The following is a 16,726-nucleotide window of genomic DNA, read 5'->3' on the forward strand; positions in this document are numbered from 1 at the left end:
GCTACAAGCTATCTAAGGATGGTACTATAGAACGCCACCTCAAGGTAGGCCTAGTGGCGCCAATTCTTGGTCAGGCCGGAAACTTATCAATCCACCCTCGTAAGTCCTGTATTAGACCTTATGCAAATGCACAATAGTTTTTCTTTAATCGTAAAAAACAAGATTAAAAATATAAAAAATTATAAAAACAAGGAAATAAGAATTAGTATGATTTAATTTTTATGCATATTATGAATTATAATGATATAAATTGATTGAAATGATACATATTTCAGCGCAGCTTAAAATGCAATTTAAAGCTAAATGCGAAACGAATGTTAAAATAATCATGGTAAATACAATTTGTGCTTCATTTTGCAATATTTGAATAACGACTCCCAGGCAGAATAATATAAAAATGTATTATATTTGATATAAAAGTGTTGTGTATAATGTAGAAAAGTTGACATTTGGGACAAAATCGAGTGTGAAGTACGAGATACGTGTGTTCGTTAGAACCGAAAGAGCTTTAACTAAAGAGACTTCACAATCACAAAATTGAAGTTGTCGGTCCGTTGACCTTTGATTTTAGAAGGTCTGTGCACGAATGCGGGAGTTATGCAAACACCGAGCGCGAAGTACGATTGCCATCAGTCGCGTGTCGTAGGTGCGCTCAAACTCTCGAGCTCAGCTCTTTTAACGAAAGAGAATTCACAATCACAAGATAACACTGGTGAATAATTTGAGTCTTAATTTTAAAAGGTTTGCGCAAGAATTTGCGAAAATATCGCGTAACGAGCTACATTAATAATTTTAACAATAAATAATTTTTTTTAACTTTAACAAATAATAAAATCAATAATTTGAGCAAAATAACTCATAGAAATATGAAGTTTGAACTGATTGCGTAATGTATCTCAAAATTAAATTTTATTCATAATAAACTACATACTTTCATAACTTTGAAAAAAAATTAGTAAAAGTTACTCGTATCTTTTCATATTTTTCTTTTGTTTATTTGCAAAAAGCGTCAAGTTTTAAATTATTTTTTCTTTTTCTTAATGAAATTGAATGCAAAAGTCAGGCCTAATTTTTGTTGCGCCATCTGTTGGATTAGTTTGACGAAAATTCCCCCCAGGATCGTAAGAAAACAGAAAAATGGGGGCGATTCATGGGGCTAGTGAAATCCTTTAAAAAAATACGACACGGTTTAGAAAAATACGTTCTTTATTGTACATGGAGAGATAATAATATTATAAATGTCTCTGAGACAGTCATTCTTTACATCAAAGTCTCAATTTTCTCAACAGGGAATTAATTTTACAATTAAATTTTTACAAATCTCTTTTTTTGATATACGCTATAATCTCAGACTGTAATTGTAAAGTCTTGAGGTGATTTTGAAAGTTGGCAGTTTTGGCCTCCCTTTTTCCTGTGGAGTCTAAGTTTCATGTCGATGTCACATTCGGCCTCGCTGGTTTCGAGGGCATCGGTGAAGCCAGTGGGAGGTTTCAATTCCAAGGTGGACAGTTCGTTGCCCCAATTTGCGCCTTTTTCTCGATGTCGATACCTCGAATTCATTTGGAATTTTCGGGGTGGATTTTTGTCGTCCACAAGACATTCGACCGATTTTCTGATATCCTTCGGCCGGTCGTATGTTGATAGTCTTCCGTGATTATTCGGTTGACTTGGTGAAGCATTTGCCGAGTAGGGGCGCATACCTGTCTCGGAAAGCTTCAGTAGCGGACGAACTGGTTCCACCGATACATCCAGAGATCCACCTCGATACCTTCAAAAATCAGAAATTATTTCTTATTATTTAGACTTCACACTCTTTCCCACTTTTACCTTTTTAAAAGAAATGTTCGGTTAAAAATTTATATTTTCGGATTCAACATTTATTCAACTGAAAATATAAACATTCAACAAAAAGTTTATTTACACCAAAATATTTTAACTTTCTAGGAAATTGTTGAATTTGGAACCAAAAGATTTTAATTTTTATCCAAGCATTTAAGCCTTTTAAGTCAAAAATTTCTTTTCGAAAAAAGAAGGGATGGAGATAGGTAAGAGAATTTGAAGTCTGAAATATAACAAAATATATTTCTGAGAAAGCATCTTTGAAAAACTAATTTTTAACCACAAAAAGCACGAATTGTTAATCAGTTCAATTCAAAGAAAAAAGAAGAATTTTCAACAAAATAGTTGAATTTTCTATGAACTGGTTCACATAAAAAATTAATTTAAAAACCAAAAAAAGTAATTCTAACAGAAAAAATCAATTTTAAAATAAATCATTTGATTTTTAACAAAATAGTTTATTTTTTTACCAAGCGGTTCAATTTTCAACCGATAAAGGAGACTTTTTTCGCTAAAAATGGAAAAGCTACATTTTTAGGTAACCAAATTTTTAAAATTATTATTTTAACCAAAGAAACTCATTTTTAATGAGATAGTTACATTTTATAATAAAGAATTTAGTTTAGTCCGACAAACTATTACTTATGGCCTTATAAACAATTTATTATTTATAAAAGCAGCTTCCCGTAAAGGCCACAGTTTTCACGTTATTAGCGATTACCTTTTTTATATCCTTAATTTTACCATAAAGAATGTAATTATCTTGGGTAGCATTTTCGATATCTGACCCTCATTGTTTATAACTGTTGTCATAAAAAAAACTTTCAATTAAGAAAATATATTTTATATTAATTTTTTAAATTAATCTATAGCACAAATTAAAACTTTTCATTTTTTTGATATTTTTTCGTACGACCAGCCATTATTTATTGATGGCCTTATAAGCAGTGTATTGTTTATAAACACAACCTCCCCTAAAAGCCACAAATTTCAAGTTATTAGCGATCACCTTTCTTATATCCTTAATTTTACCACAAAGAACGCAATTATCTTGGGTATAATTTTCAATATCTGACCCTCATTTTTTATAAGTATTGTTATTAACAAAAACGCTCACTTATGAAATTCGATTTTTTCTAAACTATTTCAGCAATCTATGGCACGAAATAAAACATTTTATGCGGTGAAATTATAGATATAAAAAAAGTTAATTGATAATGACTTGAAATTTGTGGCCTTTGGGGAAGGGTATGTTTATAAAAATACAGTGTTTGTGAGGCCATAAATAAATAATGGCTAGTCATACGAAAAATATCACAGAAGTGAAAAGTCTTTTTTTGTGCCATAGATAAATTAAAATATTAGGAAAAAATCGATTCTCTCAATTCAGCGTTTTTGTTAATAACAATAGTTATGAACAATAAGGGTTAGATATCGAAAATGCTACCCAAGATAATTACATTATTTATGGTAAAATTAAGGATGTGAAAAAAGACAATTGCTAATAACTTGAGAATTGTGGCTTTTAGGGGATGGTGTGTTTATAAAAAATACATTGTTTATAAGGCCATAAATAAATAACCGCTCGTCGCAGAAGAAAATATCAAGAAAGTTAAAAGTTTAATAATGTTTCAAGGATTAATAAAAAAAATTAAAGTCAAGTCTGGTAATTGATGATCATTATTTATATCAATTGTTATAAACAATTAAGCCAAAGAAATTATAAACAGCGAATTATGTTGATAATGCGAAATAAAGCTTTCGCAATAATTTGAAGCTACAATATGATACTGGTTGATCTGGATGATTGTTTATTAATAAATGAAGAGTCTAAGCGGCTTCCTCTTAAAAATAAAAACTTTTCAACCACAATATAAGGAGAAAAGTTTTTATTCGATCGGAAAATTTCTTTTTCCTTTTAAGATATCTATCCTTGATATAGACAGTGTACACGTTTTAAATTGTTCTGAATTATAAATTCTTAGGTAACACTGTGCAAAGATGGTAATTTTGTTCAAAAATCATTTGTTTATAACGCTGTACATTGTAAACAGTTCGTCGTAAAAAAAGTGCAAGACGCGAAAATTTTTCACTTTTACTCAGCCATGTGAAAAATGATTTTATAAATTTTTTGTCTATGAATAATGAAATTGTTTTTAAAAAAATCGTTTAAACGAAAATTGACCCATATTTTGATAACCTACCAAAGATATTCGTAACCAGGAGCCTTTTTTTGACACTCTTTCCCTCTTTTCTCTTTTTTTTAAAGAAATGTTTGGTTAAAAATTTATATTTTCGGTTTCAACATTTAACAATTTGGTGGAAAATCTAACTACTGTAATAGAAAATTAAACTATTTGATTAAAAACTAAATTCTTTATTATAAAATTTAACCAACTCGTCAAAAATTAATTTGTTGGGTTAAAAATAATAATTGACAAAATTTTATTACCTGAGAATGAATCCTGAGAATGAATCAACTATTTTGTTAAAAAGTTAAGCTATTTATTTTTTAATTTATATCTTCTGTTACAATTTGTTCTTTTTTGATTTTCAAATTTATTTTTAAGTATGAAACATTTCATAGAAAATTCAACTCTTTTTTTGAAAATTATTCTTTTTTCTTTGAATTGAAGTGGTTGAGAATTCGTGCTTTTTGTGTTGATTTTTCATTTAATACCAAAATATTTCGGACTTCAAATTCTCTTACCTATTTCCATCCTTTCTCTGTTCGAAAAGACAATTTTGGTTTAAAATGCAACTGCTTGGTTGAAAATTTAAATCTTTTGGTTCAAAACTCAACAATTTGACAGAAAATTAAATTATTCTGGAGAAAATTAAATTATTCTGGAGAAAATTAACTGTTTGTTGAATGTTTATATTATCGGCTGAATATTCAACTACTGTAGTAGAAAAATCAACTATTTTCTAAAACTTTTTTTTTTAAAGCTAAAACCTAATTTTGTATTTAAAAATGTAGCTATTTCATTTCTAGTAAAAAAATTTCCTTTGTACGTTAAAACTTGAAGAATGGTGTACAAAATTAAACTATTTTGTTAAAATTTCGTCTTTTTTAGTCAAAACCAACTTTTATTTCTCGAAAATTAATTTTTTAAACTGAGAATTCAAAGATTCCATTAGTTGTTGAAAACTAATCTTTTTTAGTTATAACTTTCACTGGTTTTTTAAGATTCCTCTTTTTTCATCAAAAAATAACATTTTTGTTAAAAAAATTTCTTGTCTGGTTTCACAGTCAACTGTTTCTTGAATTATTCGAGTTTTTAGCTTCAAAACTGAATATTTTATTGAGAACTCCTCCGTTTGGGTAGAAAATTAATCTCTCTTGCATATTAATATTTTTTGTAGAATATTTAACTATTGTGGTAGAAGATTGACCTGTTCGTTTAAAAAGTTAAACTATTTATTTAAAAATGTAACTATTCAACTTGAATCTTTTTTGTTGAAAATTAATCTTTTTGTTACAGACTCATCATTCTAATTAAAAATCGATGCCATTATATTATTTTGCTTGTCAATACTATTTTGTTGAAATTTTAGTTTTTTATTTAAAAATTCGTATTGCATTATCAAATGCAACAGTTTTTTATTTAAAATTAACATATTTTTTGTTTAAATATCAACTTTACATTTTTTGTTAAGAATTCATCTTTTTTGGGTAAAAATTTTACTGCTTAGTTCAACGCTAACTTAGTTAAAGGTTAATTTATTTTGTTTCAAATTAATAATTTTAATTAAATGTTTGGTTGAAAATTTATATAGTTTGTTGAACATTATTATTGAAAAAATTAAAAATTAATATTTTAAAACTAAAGATTGAACTATTCCAGTCGAAGATTTATAATTTTATATACAAAATCATCTAGTTTGTTACAGCCGTTTGTTTTATGTTGAAAATTAATTTATATAAATGAATATGTAACTATAACAGCTTTGGTTTTAATCTAAATTTAAACTGCTTGGGAACAATTTTAACTAATTTTCCACAAAATCAAGTTTTTTGGTAAAGATTGATATATTCGTTTTAAAGTTAAATTATTTTGTTAAAAATTCAACTATTTCTTTCAAAATTCAATTATTTTGTAAAAAAGTCATCTTTTTATTAAAGAATTTAACTGTCGAAAATTCAACTGTTTTCTAAAGCCCAAATGCGAATTAGTTTCGCTTTTATAATTAACGATTTGAAAATTCAAATACGTACGTGGTTCAAAATATTAATATTTTTGTTTGATCTTTAATCCTTTTATTTAAAAATTCGAATATTTAATTAAAGCCTTTCTCTTTGGAACAAAAATTAATCCTTTTTAGTAGAAAAATAATCTTTTTGGTTTGAAAATGAAACAGTTTTTGATGAAAATTAACTTTTGGTTGAAAACTTATCTTTTCATGCCCACCTCTGCTTTTCTATCCTAGGGAAAGTCTTCCTCTCAGAAATTGGTGACGGCTCTGTTGATGTACTTGATTCGTGCGTGTGGTACAGCACATCTGGAAAGGCGACGTTGATACGAGATTGAAATTAGTGGAATGCCAGTTTTGATTAACTTGACACAGAAAACCGAATACTAACTTACTATGATGAACCGGCCTGGGAACAAGGGCTAATCGCTGCTCTCGGCCCCGCGGTCCGGAATTGGGCCCCGGTGAACGGGCCATAATGGAAGGTGGCCCCGAATCCTCCAGATGATTCGACGATTCGGTGCGACTACTAGTGCCAACTTCTGTGTCGCTGTCCGAACCCAAGGTGTCATATTCTTCCGACTCGGACTTGAAAGACTTGGATTTGCGACGTGCCCTTCCGCGAACCTTAGTGTATTGGTCCACGTCGCACTAAAAAAAATAGGACACTTCTATTGATCACAAGAAAGGAAAATTTCCCTAATTTAAATTGAAGGCTCGGAAAGCAGAATCGAACGAGCGTTTGAGCAGTAGGTTGGAGTCGCAGAAAACGCGATGAAAGAACGTTCTCTCTTTCCTCGCGTTTTCTACGCGTCATTCCCTCTTCTGCCTACTGCTCGAGCGCTCAATCAGTTCTGTTTTACAAGCCTTCAATTTTAGAATCGCGAAAATTATAAAGCCAGAGAAACAGCCCACAAATCTTAAAAATTTCAATTAAAAATAGAGAGTATCCACAAGTTAGGTGGATACTTTTTTTAGTTATATTTGACTAACATGTAACAATTTGTGACATTTCGGTAACCCAGTCCCTTATAAATTTAGCATAAAACACTAAAGCTGGCTCCACTATTATTTTTAGATAAGAAATATGAATGTAATTTTTGTATAACCATTTATATTAAAATGTGTAATAAGTTGAAAGTTTTAAGCACTCGTATGGGAGTACTAATAATTATTGTATTAATAATAATAAGTACTAATAATAATGAAAAAAATGTCTACAGCATATAATTATAATTAAATTCTGTAGACACTTATTTCATTTTAGATATTTTATCAAATTTAAAGATTAAACTGTTCGGCAGATTAACTAAACAGATTATTAGCCACACATAAACTTTTTTCCTCTTGTTTAAAGAATTGTTTTTTTCCTTCTTTCAAGGTACTTCCCTTTTTGTCGTTTTACGCTTAATCACTTCGTTGGCATTGACGCAAAATGCGTCAAAATTTTCCGTGCCCTGCATGGCATTGACGCAAAATGCGTCAGTCTTCTTTTTTCCTATTTAACTCACTCCGATTTTGCATTAAAATCTTACTAGGGGGTTTTTGGGGTCGCTGAATCCGAATCTGAAGTCAAAATTCGAAAATTTAAAATAGCGGATCCAATATGGTGGACGAAAATACGAAAAAAGGGTCGATTTGAATCCATCTTTGTAATTACGGGTTTTTGGGGTCGCTGAATCAGAATTTAAAGACAAAATTCTAAAATTTTAAATGGCGTCTATTTTCGTCCGCCATTTAAAATTGTTGAATTTTAACTTCACTTTCGGGTTCGGCAACCTCAAAAACTCGTAAGTACCGAGATTGATTTAAATCGAGCCCTTTTTTGTATTTTCGTCCATCATATTGGATCCGCCATTTTGGATTTCTGAATTTCGACTTCATATTCGGATTCAGCGACCCCCAAAACTTCAGGATACAAATTTTCAGGATAAAAAATTTTCCTGCCATTTTGGGCACTTTTTGTTGAATTCTATCTGCCAACGATGGGGTCAATTTTGAATTACTTTAATAAAAATTCATTTTTTCGTTCCCAGATTCATCTCTTTGATTGAAAATTTAAATATTTGGTTGAAAAATCGTTTTATTTAGGATTGAAAAACATTTGTTTTTAAAAATAAATATGTAATTATTCCATTTTTTCTTAAATATTTGCATTTTATAGTATACAATTGAGCTTCTTGTTAAAAAATCGATGTATTTTGTTGATCATTAATCTCTCTTATGGAAATAAATTTATTTATACAAAATGTATTTATTTTATTGAGAAATCTTTTTTTCGTTGTAAAAATTCGTTTGTTAAAATATTAATTATTTTTCGTTTGAAAAATAGCTTGGTTTCTAATTAATATATTTTTATTAAAAATTTGTAACTTTAGTTAAAATTTCATCTCTTTGGTTAAAAATTTTTAATTGAAAGTATTCCATTTTTGGTTAATAACTGATATTCTAAATTGAAAGTAGATATTTTATTGTTGGAAATTCATGTAATTTATTGAGAATTCGCTTTCTCGTTAGGAAATTCGTCTATTTGCTAAAATCGCTTGGTTCCAAATAAATATATATTTTTATTAAAGCTTCATTATTTTACTTTAAAATTATACTCTTTAGTTGACAATTTATCAATGAAACTATTCCAATTTTTGCTAAAACTGATATTATAAATTGAAAAATGATTTTTTTCTTGTTGAAATTTTATGTATATTATTGAACATTTGTTTTTTCTTCAGGCAGAAAATTCGTTTCTTTTGTAGAAAGTTAACCATTTTGGATTAAAATCCATACTGTTTGGTTATAAAAGATGGCTTGGTTACAAACGGTTCGGGTAAAAACTTATAATCTAAACTGCTTTATCTTTTCTTACTGAAAATGTATATAGATATTTTGTTAAATATTTGTTTATTTGGTAGAAAATTAATTAAAATTAATCTGTTTTTCATTAAAAATTAAAATCATCTTTTTGATTTAAAATTATTCTTCCAGATTGAAAATTCTGTTGTTTTGGTTGAAAAAAACTGCGTATGCCTAAAGAATCATCGTTTTAATTAAAAACTCATCTCTTTGTAATCTTTGATTTAATATCAAACTTATTTCTTAAAAATTCACGTTTCAGCTAAAAATTGATATTGTTTTCTGTTGAAAATTCATATATTTTGTAAAAAATTTCTCTGTTTTGATAGAAAATTCTTTTTTTTGTTGTTGTAGAATATTCCTTCTATTTTATTAGAAATACAACCTTAAAATTTTTATTAAAAATAGGGAGCGTCCGCATGTTAGGTGACGCTATTTTTATTGAATTTTGACTAATTATTTTTACCAATTTGTGACATTGCAGTGAACCGCCCCCCCCCCCCACCGATATATAAATCTCATGTGATAATAAAGCTGGACCCACTCCTATTTTTAAATAAGAAATATGAATGTAATTTTATATAAAAGTTAATCTAATAATGAATAATGAGTTAACAATAATGAGTTAACAATAATGAGTAATATTGGGCACTAATTTTTTAAAGAATGATTTTTTTTCAAGGAATTTCCCCCATTTCTCGTTTTCACGCTTAATTTTGAAGTACTTTAATAAAAATTAATTTTTTTTAAGATTCATCTCTTCCAATAATGGTTTTCATATTTGATAGAAAACTCGTTTTACTTTTGATTTCAAATGATTTTTTTTCCAACTAAAAACTTAATTATTCCATTTTTCGTTCAATATTGATCTTTATTGGTATATAATTCACCTTTTTGGTTGGAAATTGATCTTTTTTATATAATAATTAACGTGCTTGATTGAAACCTTATGTATTTTGTCGATAGTTCATCTCTTTTGTAAAAAATGAGTTCACTTAATTCAAAAATAAACATTTTATTTGAAAATTCATCACATTAGTTAAAAATTCAATTTTTTGGTTACAAATTATCAAATGCAACTAATTCACTTTCGGTTTAAAAAGGATATTCTAAATTGAACATTCATCTATTCTTCTTGAAAATTAATTAATTTTATTTAGAATTCGTCTTTTTTTTTAGCAAAAATTCGTTTGTTTGGCAGAACATTAATTTTCTTGGTTGCAAATTCAATCTTTTTGTTAAAAAATCGCTTGGTTACCAATTAATCTATTTTAGTTGGAAATTTATTATTTTAGATGAAATTTCATCAGTTTGGTTGGAAACTTTTAAATGAAACTATTCTGCTATTAGTTAAAAATTAATATTCGAAATTGAAAGCTTATATTTCCTCACTGAAAATTCATGTTTTTTATTAAGAATTTGTCTTCTTGGTAGAAAGAGCGTTTTTGGTAGAAAACTAATCTTTTTGGTTTTGATTTAAAAAATCGCTTGGTTCCATATTAATATATTTTGTTATACATGCAACAAGTTGGTGGAAAATTCACCCCTTTGATTGAAAATGTCCAAATGCAACTTTTTCACTTTCATTTAAAAATTGATATTCTAAATTAAAACTTTATCTTTTCTTGTTGAAAATTAAAGTATTTTATTGAGAATTTATCTTTTTTGGTAGGAAATTCGTTTGTTTGATGGAAAATTAATCTTCTTAGTTGAAAATTCATTTTTTTTAAAGGAGACCACTTGCTTCCAAATTAATCTATTTTGATGAAGGATTCATCATTTTAGTTGAAATCCATCTATTCGGTTGAAAATTTTGCAAATGAAAGTATTTTATTTGAACTCTCTTTGTTTCAAAATTTAAATAATATTTTGGTATAAAATTAATCTTTGAGGTTAAAAATTCTTTCTTTTGGTTAAAAAGCTGATTGTTTCTAAATGAATCTATTTCGTCTAAAGACTCGTTGTTTTGATTAAAGGTTCTACTCTTTCTACTTTTGGATTAAATGTTAAACTAATTTTTAGAAAATTTACATTCTAGTCTAAAATTTTAATTTTAAATTGCTAATTATTAATTTTATAAGATTGAAAATTTATATATTTTCTTTGAAATTCGTATTTTTTGCTAGAAAATTCGGTTTCTGGTAAAATATTCATTCTGTTTGATTAATAATACAACTGTTTGGTTTGAAGTTAATATTTTGTTTGCAGGTTCATTTTTTTAGTTAAAGATTCTAATAGTTTTTCATAAATTTACTATTTTGGGGAAAACTTACATTTTCGAGTTCGCAATTCAACACTTTGGTAAAAAATTTAAATATTGGTTTAAAAATCAATTTTTTTGGTTTGATGTTCATATTTGTTATTACAAATTAAACAGATATGGTAGAAAAAATTATTTGATTAAAAGTCATCTCTCTGGTCGAAAATCTAATTATTTTGTTGGAAATTCATCTCTTTTTTTGTGGTAAATTCATTTTTTGAAAGAAGATTCAACTGTTCCGTTTTTCGTTGCAAATTTTCAGTTTGTTAAAAATTGAACTACTCGGTTGATAATTATTTTTTCTTTGTTAGGAATATTTTGTTGAAAATTCGTATTTTTTAATTAAAAAAATAACTTTCTTGCGGAAAATGTATCTTATTGATTTAAAAGTCAACTGTTTTTTTATTTAAATGTTAATCTCGAAAACTAAAATATTTGTATAAAAACTGACCTTTTTAGGTAGAAAATTAATTTTCTTTGTTAAAAATTCATCTGTTTGTTTGAGAAACAAATTATTAAACGGGCTGAAAATTCTTTTTTTTGTTTTATGTAATTTAAAAACTAAAAATTTAGCTATTCTATTCTTAGTAGAAAACATATACTTTTCGATCGAACATGTAATTGGTTTGTTGAAAATATGGCAACTTGGATTGAAAATTTAACTTTAATGGGAGAAGAGTCATTTTTTTTGTTTGAACTGTACTTTTTTTATTGAAAATTCAACTTTTTGGGTTAAAAATAAACTTTATCCTTTATAATTCTTTTTTTGGTAAAAAATTAATCTTGTTTTAAAAAAGTATCTTCATAGGTTAAAAATTTTACCGCTTGGTTAAAAATTTAATTATTTTAAAAAAATTTTTAAATTACGTTTAAAATTACGTTTTATTAGTCAATGAAAAGACTAATAAATGAGAAAGTAGATTTAATATTATTTAATATAATTTATATATTTATTTAAATTGAACCGAATATCATATATACATTCATACAGTGCAATCATTTATTTGTTGCTTAATCTTGAAAGCTTTTTTCTCGATGCATTCAAACCCTAATCATTTTATTAAAAAAATTTTAATTTGAAGGAGATTTTGAATTAAATAGTTAATTATATTATTGCAAATCTCATTTCTAAAATGAATAGACTATATCCTATTAAACTCTGTAAACAAACGTACCGTACTCATGACGCACAGTAGGAGGAAATTCACTTTTTTCGTTCAGCTTGACGCTTCGAACTTTTGTCTTCTCTATTTGTTTATTAATAATTTTTCTACTCAAAGCATGAAAGAACTGAAATTGTGTACATAAAAATTTTTTACGCTTTGATAATTGATCAGGAAAACTTTATATTGTCTCAAATTAATGTTCAGGGAATCATAAAAAACAAATAATTTGTTTATCATTCCATTTATTTGTTGCAAACAAATTTGATAAACAAATTAACAAATAGTCTTATTATCGGTACAATTTTTTGGTGCTGAAAGTGCTTCATATTAATGTAGGAATGACATTTAATAACAAAAATAATTTTAAAGCTTATAATAACTATTGTTATAAACAATTCTTGTGTCAAAATATTATAATGTAAGGTTTTATTACAATTTTTATTTTCTTTAATCGCTACAATGGCTACGGATATTCCTTAAAAATGTATCTTCGATCATATTTAGTGGAATATAACAACTTGCATGTTTATAAATAATTTACATAAAAAATGTCCCAATTTTGGCAGTGTCACTTGGAAAAAGTCGGGTTTTTAATTGTAATAGTTTGGAAATGAATTATAACACTGAATGCTAAGATTCACTCAATACAAATTCTTTTGACAATAACCCACCGACTTTGCCATCAAAGAAAATTTAAATTTGATAAAACCTTAAGTTTAAATATGTTGTCACAAGAATTGCTAATAACAGTGGTTATTGTTAACACTTCTAATATTTTTGTGACTAGCAGACATTCGTCCAATAGCTTAAAAAATTTCCAGTGTAAAAAAAATTCTATGTGAAAGGGCAAACATTTTAAATTTGTTTATCTAATTTGTTTACAAAAATTTAAATTGTCATATTTTATAAAATATTATTAAATATTTATTATTTTAAGGAACACCTGAAGTCGTTGTGGCCATTGGAGGAAATTATAATTTGAAAAATCTCAAATTCTAATATTTTGATACAAAAATTGTTTACCAAAGTGGTAATTATAAGCTTTTAAATTATTTTGGTTATTTAATGTCATTCCTACATTAATGGGAAGCACTTTTAGCAAAAAAAAAAAATTTCACCGATAATAAGACTTTGTTCATACTTTGACTGAAAAAGTTATTAATGAAAAAATAGAGTATACAAAATTTCGGAGAGTCAAGATCTATAGAATTTAATGATCTTTAATTTAAAACAGAAAAATTCAAAATCGCAAGAAAATTGAAGGCTCTTGACATTTTTGAATGAAAAAAGTGCATTTCCTCCAATTATGCGTCATGAGTACAGTACGTTTGTTTATAGATTTTAACAGCTTATAATATTTTTATTTTAGAAATAAGGTTTGCCATAATATAATTAACTATTTAATGTAAAAGCTCCTTTAAATTTAAATTTTTAAATAAAATTATTAGGGGCTGAATGCAGCGAGAAAAAAGCTTTTAGGATTAGGCAACAAATAAATTATTGAACTGTATAAATGTATATATGATGTTTGGTTCAATTAAAATAAGTATATACATTATATTAAATAATATTAAATCCATTTTTTCATTTATCATTCGCGTCATTGACTTTTTACCAAATGATTCCCTCAAATTATTTTATTTGAAACTTGATTCCCTCAAACATTTTAATTACAATTACCACTATTTTTTAACAATGTTTTCTTCGAAAATTGAAATTATTAAGATTTTGAAAGTACAAAGATACTTTACTTTGCAACTTAAGTTGTAGTCTTACGTATTTTAATTATTATAATATTTATATTGGATATAAGTAATATATTTTTTATTAATTTTTCTGATCATGTATATGTTATAAATATTTTATTCATTGAGGTCTTAAATATTATTAATTTTTTCATTAGCTACATTAATAATTTCAACAATACATAATTTTGTTTAACTAGAACAAATAATAAAATCAATAATATCAGCAAAATAAATCATAGAAATATGAAGTTCGAACTGCTTTCAAAATGTATCTCGAAATTAAATTGTATTCATATTAAACTACGTATCTTTATGACTTTTTCTTTTTTGAAATAATTAGTAATAGTGTCTCTTATTTTTTCATATATTATTTTTTGTTTATTTGCAAACAGCATCAAGTTTTTTTATTATTTTTTCTTTTTTTAAATGGAATTCAATGAAAAAGACAGAACTACTTTTTATGGTGCCATCTTTTGGCTTAGTTTGACCGACGCTTCCCCTCTGGATCGTAAGAAAACTATTACTACATACACATACACGGTCAAGGCAGGGGGCTGAATGCAACACAGAAAAAACAAAAGATAAACTTTACATCGATTTCCGAAGAAAGATTTTCTGCAATAAAAATTAACTTTATAGGATAAACTTTACACAAATATCAGTTAAACTTTCTTTTGTTTTTCCATGATAAGCAAATGTTTTTTGAAAGACGCGAAGTTGGCTAAAGAAAACTTTATTGCTCTAAAAAATGTCCTGCAACAAATTTTATTCTTAGTTTTTTTCTGCGAATATGGTATCTACATTAATTTTATTTAAAAGAATTCATTCCCCTATTATTCCCCTATTTTCGTTAAAAATCACCACATTTCCCCTTTTTAAAGAAAATTTCGGGTTCTGAAGTTTGACTAAGCTCCCTAACAGAGTGAAAAAAGGCACCACAATTTTAAATTCGTTTTAAAAATAGCCGAAAATTAGTAACTTCGTTTATGGACGGCACTTGAACTCATTCAGTACTCTCGCCTTAATTTAAGCCCTCATCTGCTCAAACGCCTTTAGCATCCGTTTTCTTAATCAGTTTCTTAATTGCTTTCTTAATCACTACTTCTTGCGTCTGCTCGAAATGATGTCAATACAAGCAACGAGTTAACAAGAATGTCAGTGTCACACTTTCGAAAAGTTAGAAAAGTTCTGACCAAGATTGTAATCTTGCAATTATTTTGTCTTATTTTTCTTACCCGTACCTGGGCTCCCTGAAGCATAGTCTCGCTCCTCTCGTAGAAATAGGCCTGTCGTATCGGGTTGGCAGAGAGATTTTCCTGCTCGGGGAGATGGAATGTGGCGTATGGATAAATGTCTTCCGAATATTCCGGAATGCGTTCCAGAGCACTCATCTCTCGACAGGGAGACTGTTGTCCTGGTTTCCTCACAGTTGCGTAATACTGCTCCCTTTGTTCCATATTATGCTTATTTTCCAGGGCTGCTTGGCTCTGAGCATTCGGGTCGTTTGATGTACCGGGTCTAACAGGATCTGGAAGTTATTTAATTCATTTTTGAGGTTTCTTCACTTTCCATTCAAGATCGTAATAGACTAACAATTCGACTTCCTTTTATTAATATTTTATTAGGTTGAAATTTCCATTTTTGTCACAATTTACGTTAAATAGAAAATTATAAAAAAATGATCAATTAAAAATCGGGTTGGACAATTTCCTTAAAAACTCAATGGTAATATTTTCTAATGATAAAAATTCCAAAAACGTTCATATTTGGAACTTGTAAACCATTTTGAACAGTAAATACCAGGTTCATCGCACTGTGCATGCTCTGTGAAGATTTTTCGGCTAAATAAACACTGGACTGTACTACTACTTGAAATGTATTTGCTTTTTCATAGAAACAGCATTTGTCATTTCGTAAATAATAGACAGATTTAAGTTTCCATTTTAATCGATTTAAAAATATAAATTGAAAAAAAATTACAAAATTATAATATAAAATAATACAAAAATTTTTTAAAAATAAAATGACAAATCAGACAAATAATATATTGTATTAAAATGATAATTTTTCGAGCTGAAAAAGGTAAGGCGGAAATTCTTTCGCACCCTATCCCTTTCCCAGCCTCATGCTGAGTTAATTTTATTAAAGTTTTCATTCTGATTAATTTAAGAATAGAAATTTACAAAAAATAGAAAATTAAAAAATAATAAAACAAAATTTTAAAATACAGGCGGACTAAAATTTTTATTTTTAACAATTTAGGTATAGAAATTTACAACAAATAAAAAACTACAAAATTATACAACATTTTTTAAAAATACAATGCCAAATCGGACAAATCAAATTGTATATTTAAAATGGTAATTTATGCAGCTCGAAAAGGGAACTGAGAAATTCGGTCGCACCCTATCCTTTTCAAAGCTTAATGCTAAGTTTAGTTATGTTTTCATATAAATGAATTTAAGAACAGATATTTACAAACAATCGAAATTTAAAAAATAACTCAAAAAACTGTTTTAATACAGGCAGACTATAAATGTCATTTTAATCAATTTGAGTATAGAAATTTACCAAAAATACATAATTAAAAAATAATACAAATACAAATTTAAAATACAATTAAAAATCAGAAAATTCGAATTTTACATTTAAAATAATTATTTTTCGAG

At 27.2% G+C, this 16,726-nt stretch overlaps 1 protein-coding gene across 1 annotated transcript in view; it reads right to left on the bottom strand.

The window, feature by feature from the left end:
- Positions 1–1,225: 1,225 nt before the first annotated feature.
- The window catches only part of LOC117170884 (Down syndrome cell adhesion molecule-like protein Dscam2), a 315,200-nt gene continuing 299,699 nt past the window's right edge, over positions 1,226–16,726 (bottom strand). The window contains exons 22-25 of the mRNA XM_033357927.1: positions 15,299–15,585; positions 6,429–6,684; positions 6,252–6,342; positions 1,226–1,768 (exon numbers count right to left, since the gene is read on the bottom strand). Of these exons, the coding sequence (XP_033213818.1) occupies positions 1,348–1,768; positions 6,252–6,342; positions 6,429–6,684; positions 15,299–15,585 (1,055 nt within the window). The 3' untranslated portion in view covers positions 1,226–1,347. The remainder of the gene's footprint in view (positions 1,769–6,251; positions 6,343–6,428; positions 6,685–15,298; positions 15,586–16,726) is intronic.

The sequence above is a fragment of the Belonocnema kinseyi genome, chromosome 4, assembly GCF_010883055.1.
Source record: "Belonocnema kinseyi isolate 2016_QV_RU_SX_M_011 chromosome 4, B_treatae_v1, whole genome shotgun sequence".
In the NCBI taxonomy this organism is placed as follows: domain Eukaryota; kingdom Metazoa; phylum Arthropoda; class Insecta; order Hymenoptera; family Cynipidae; genus Belonocnema; species Belonocnema kinseyi.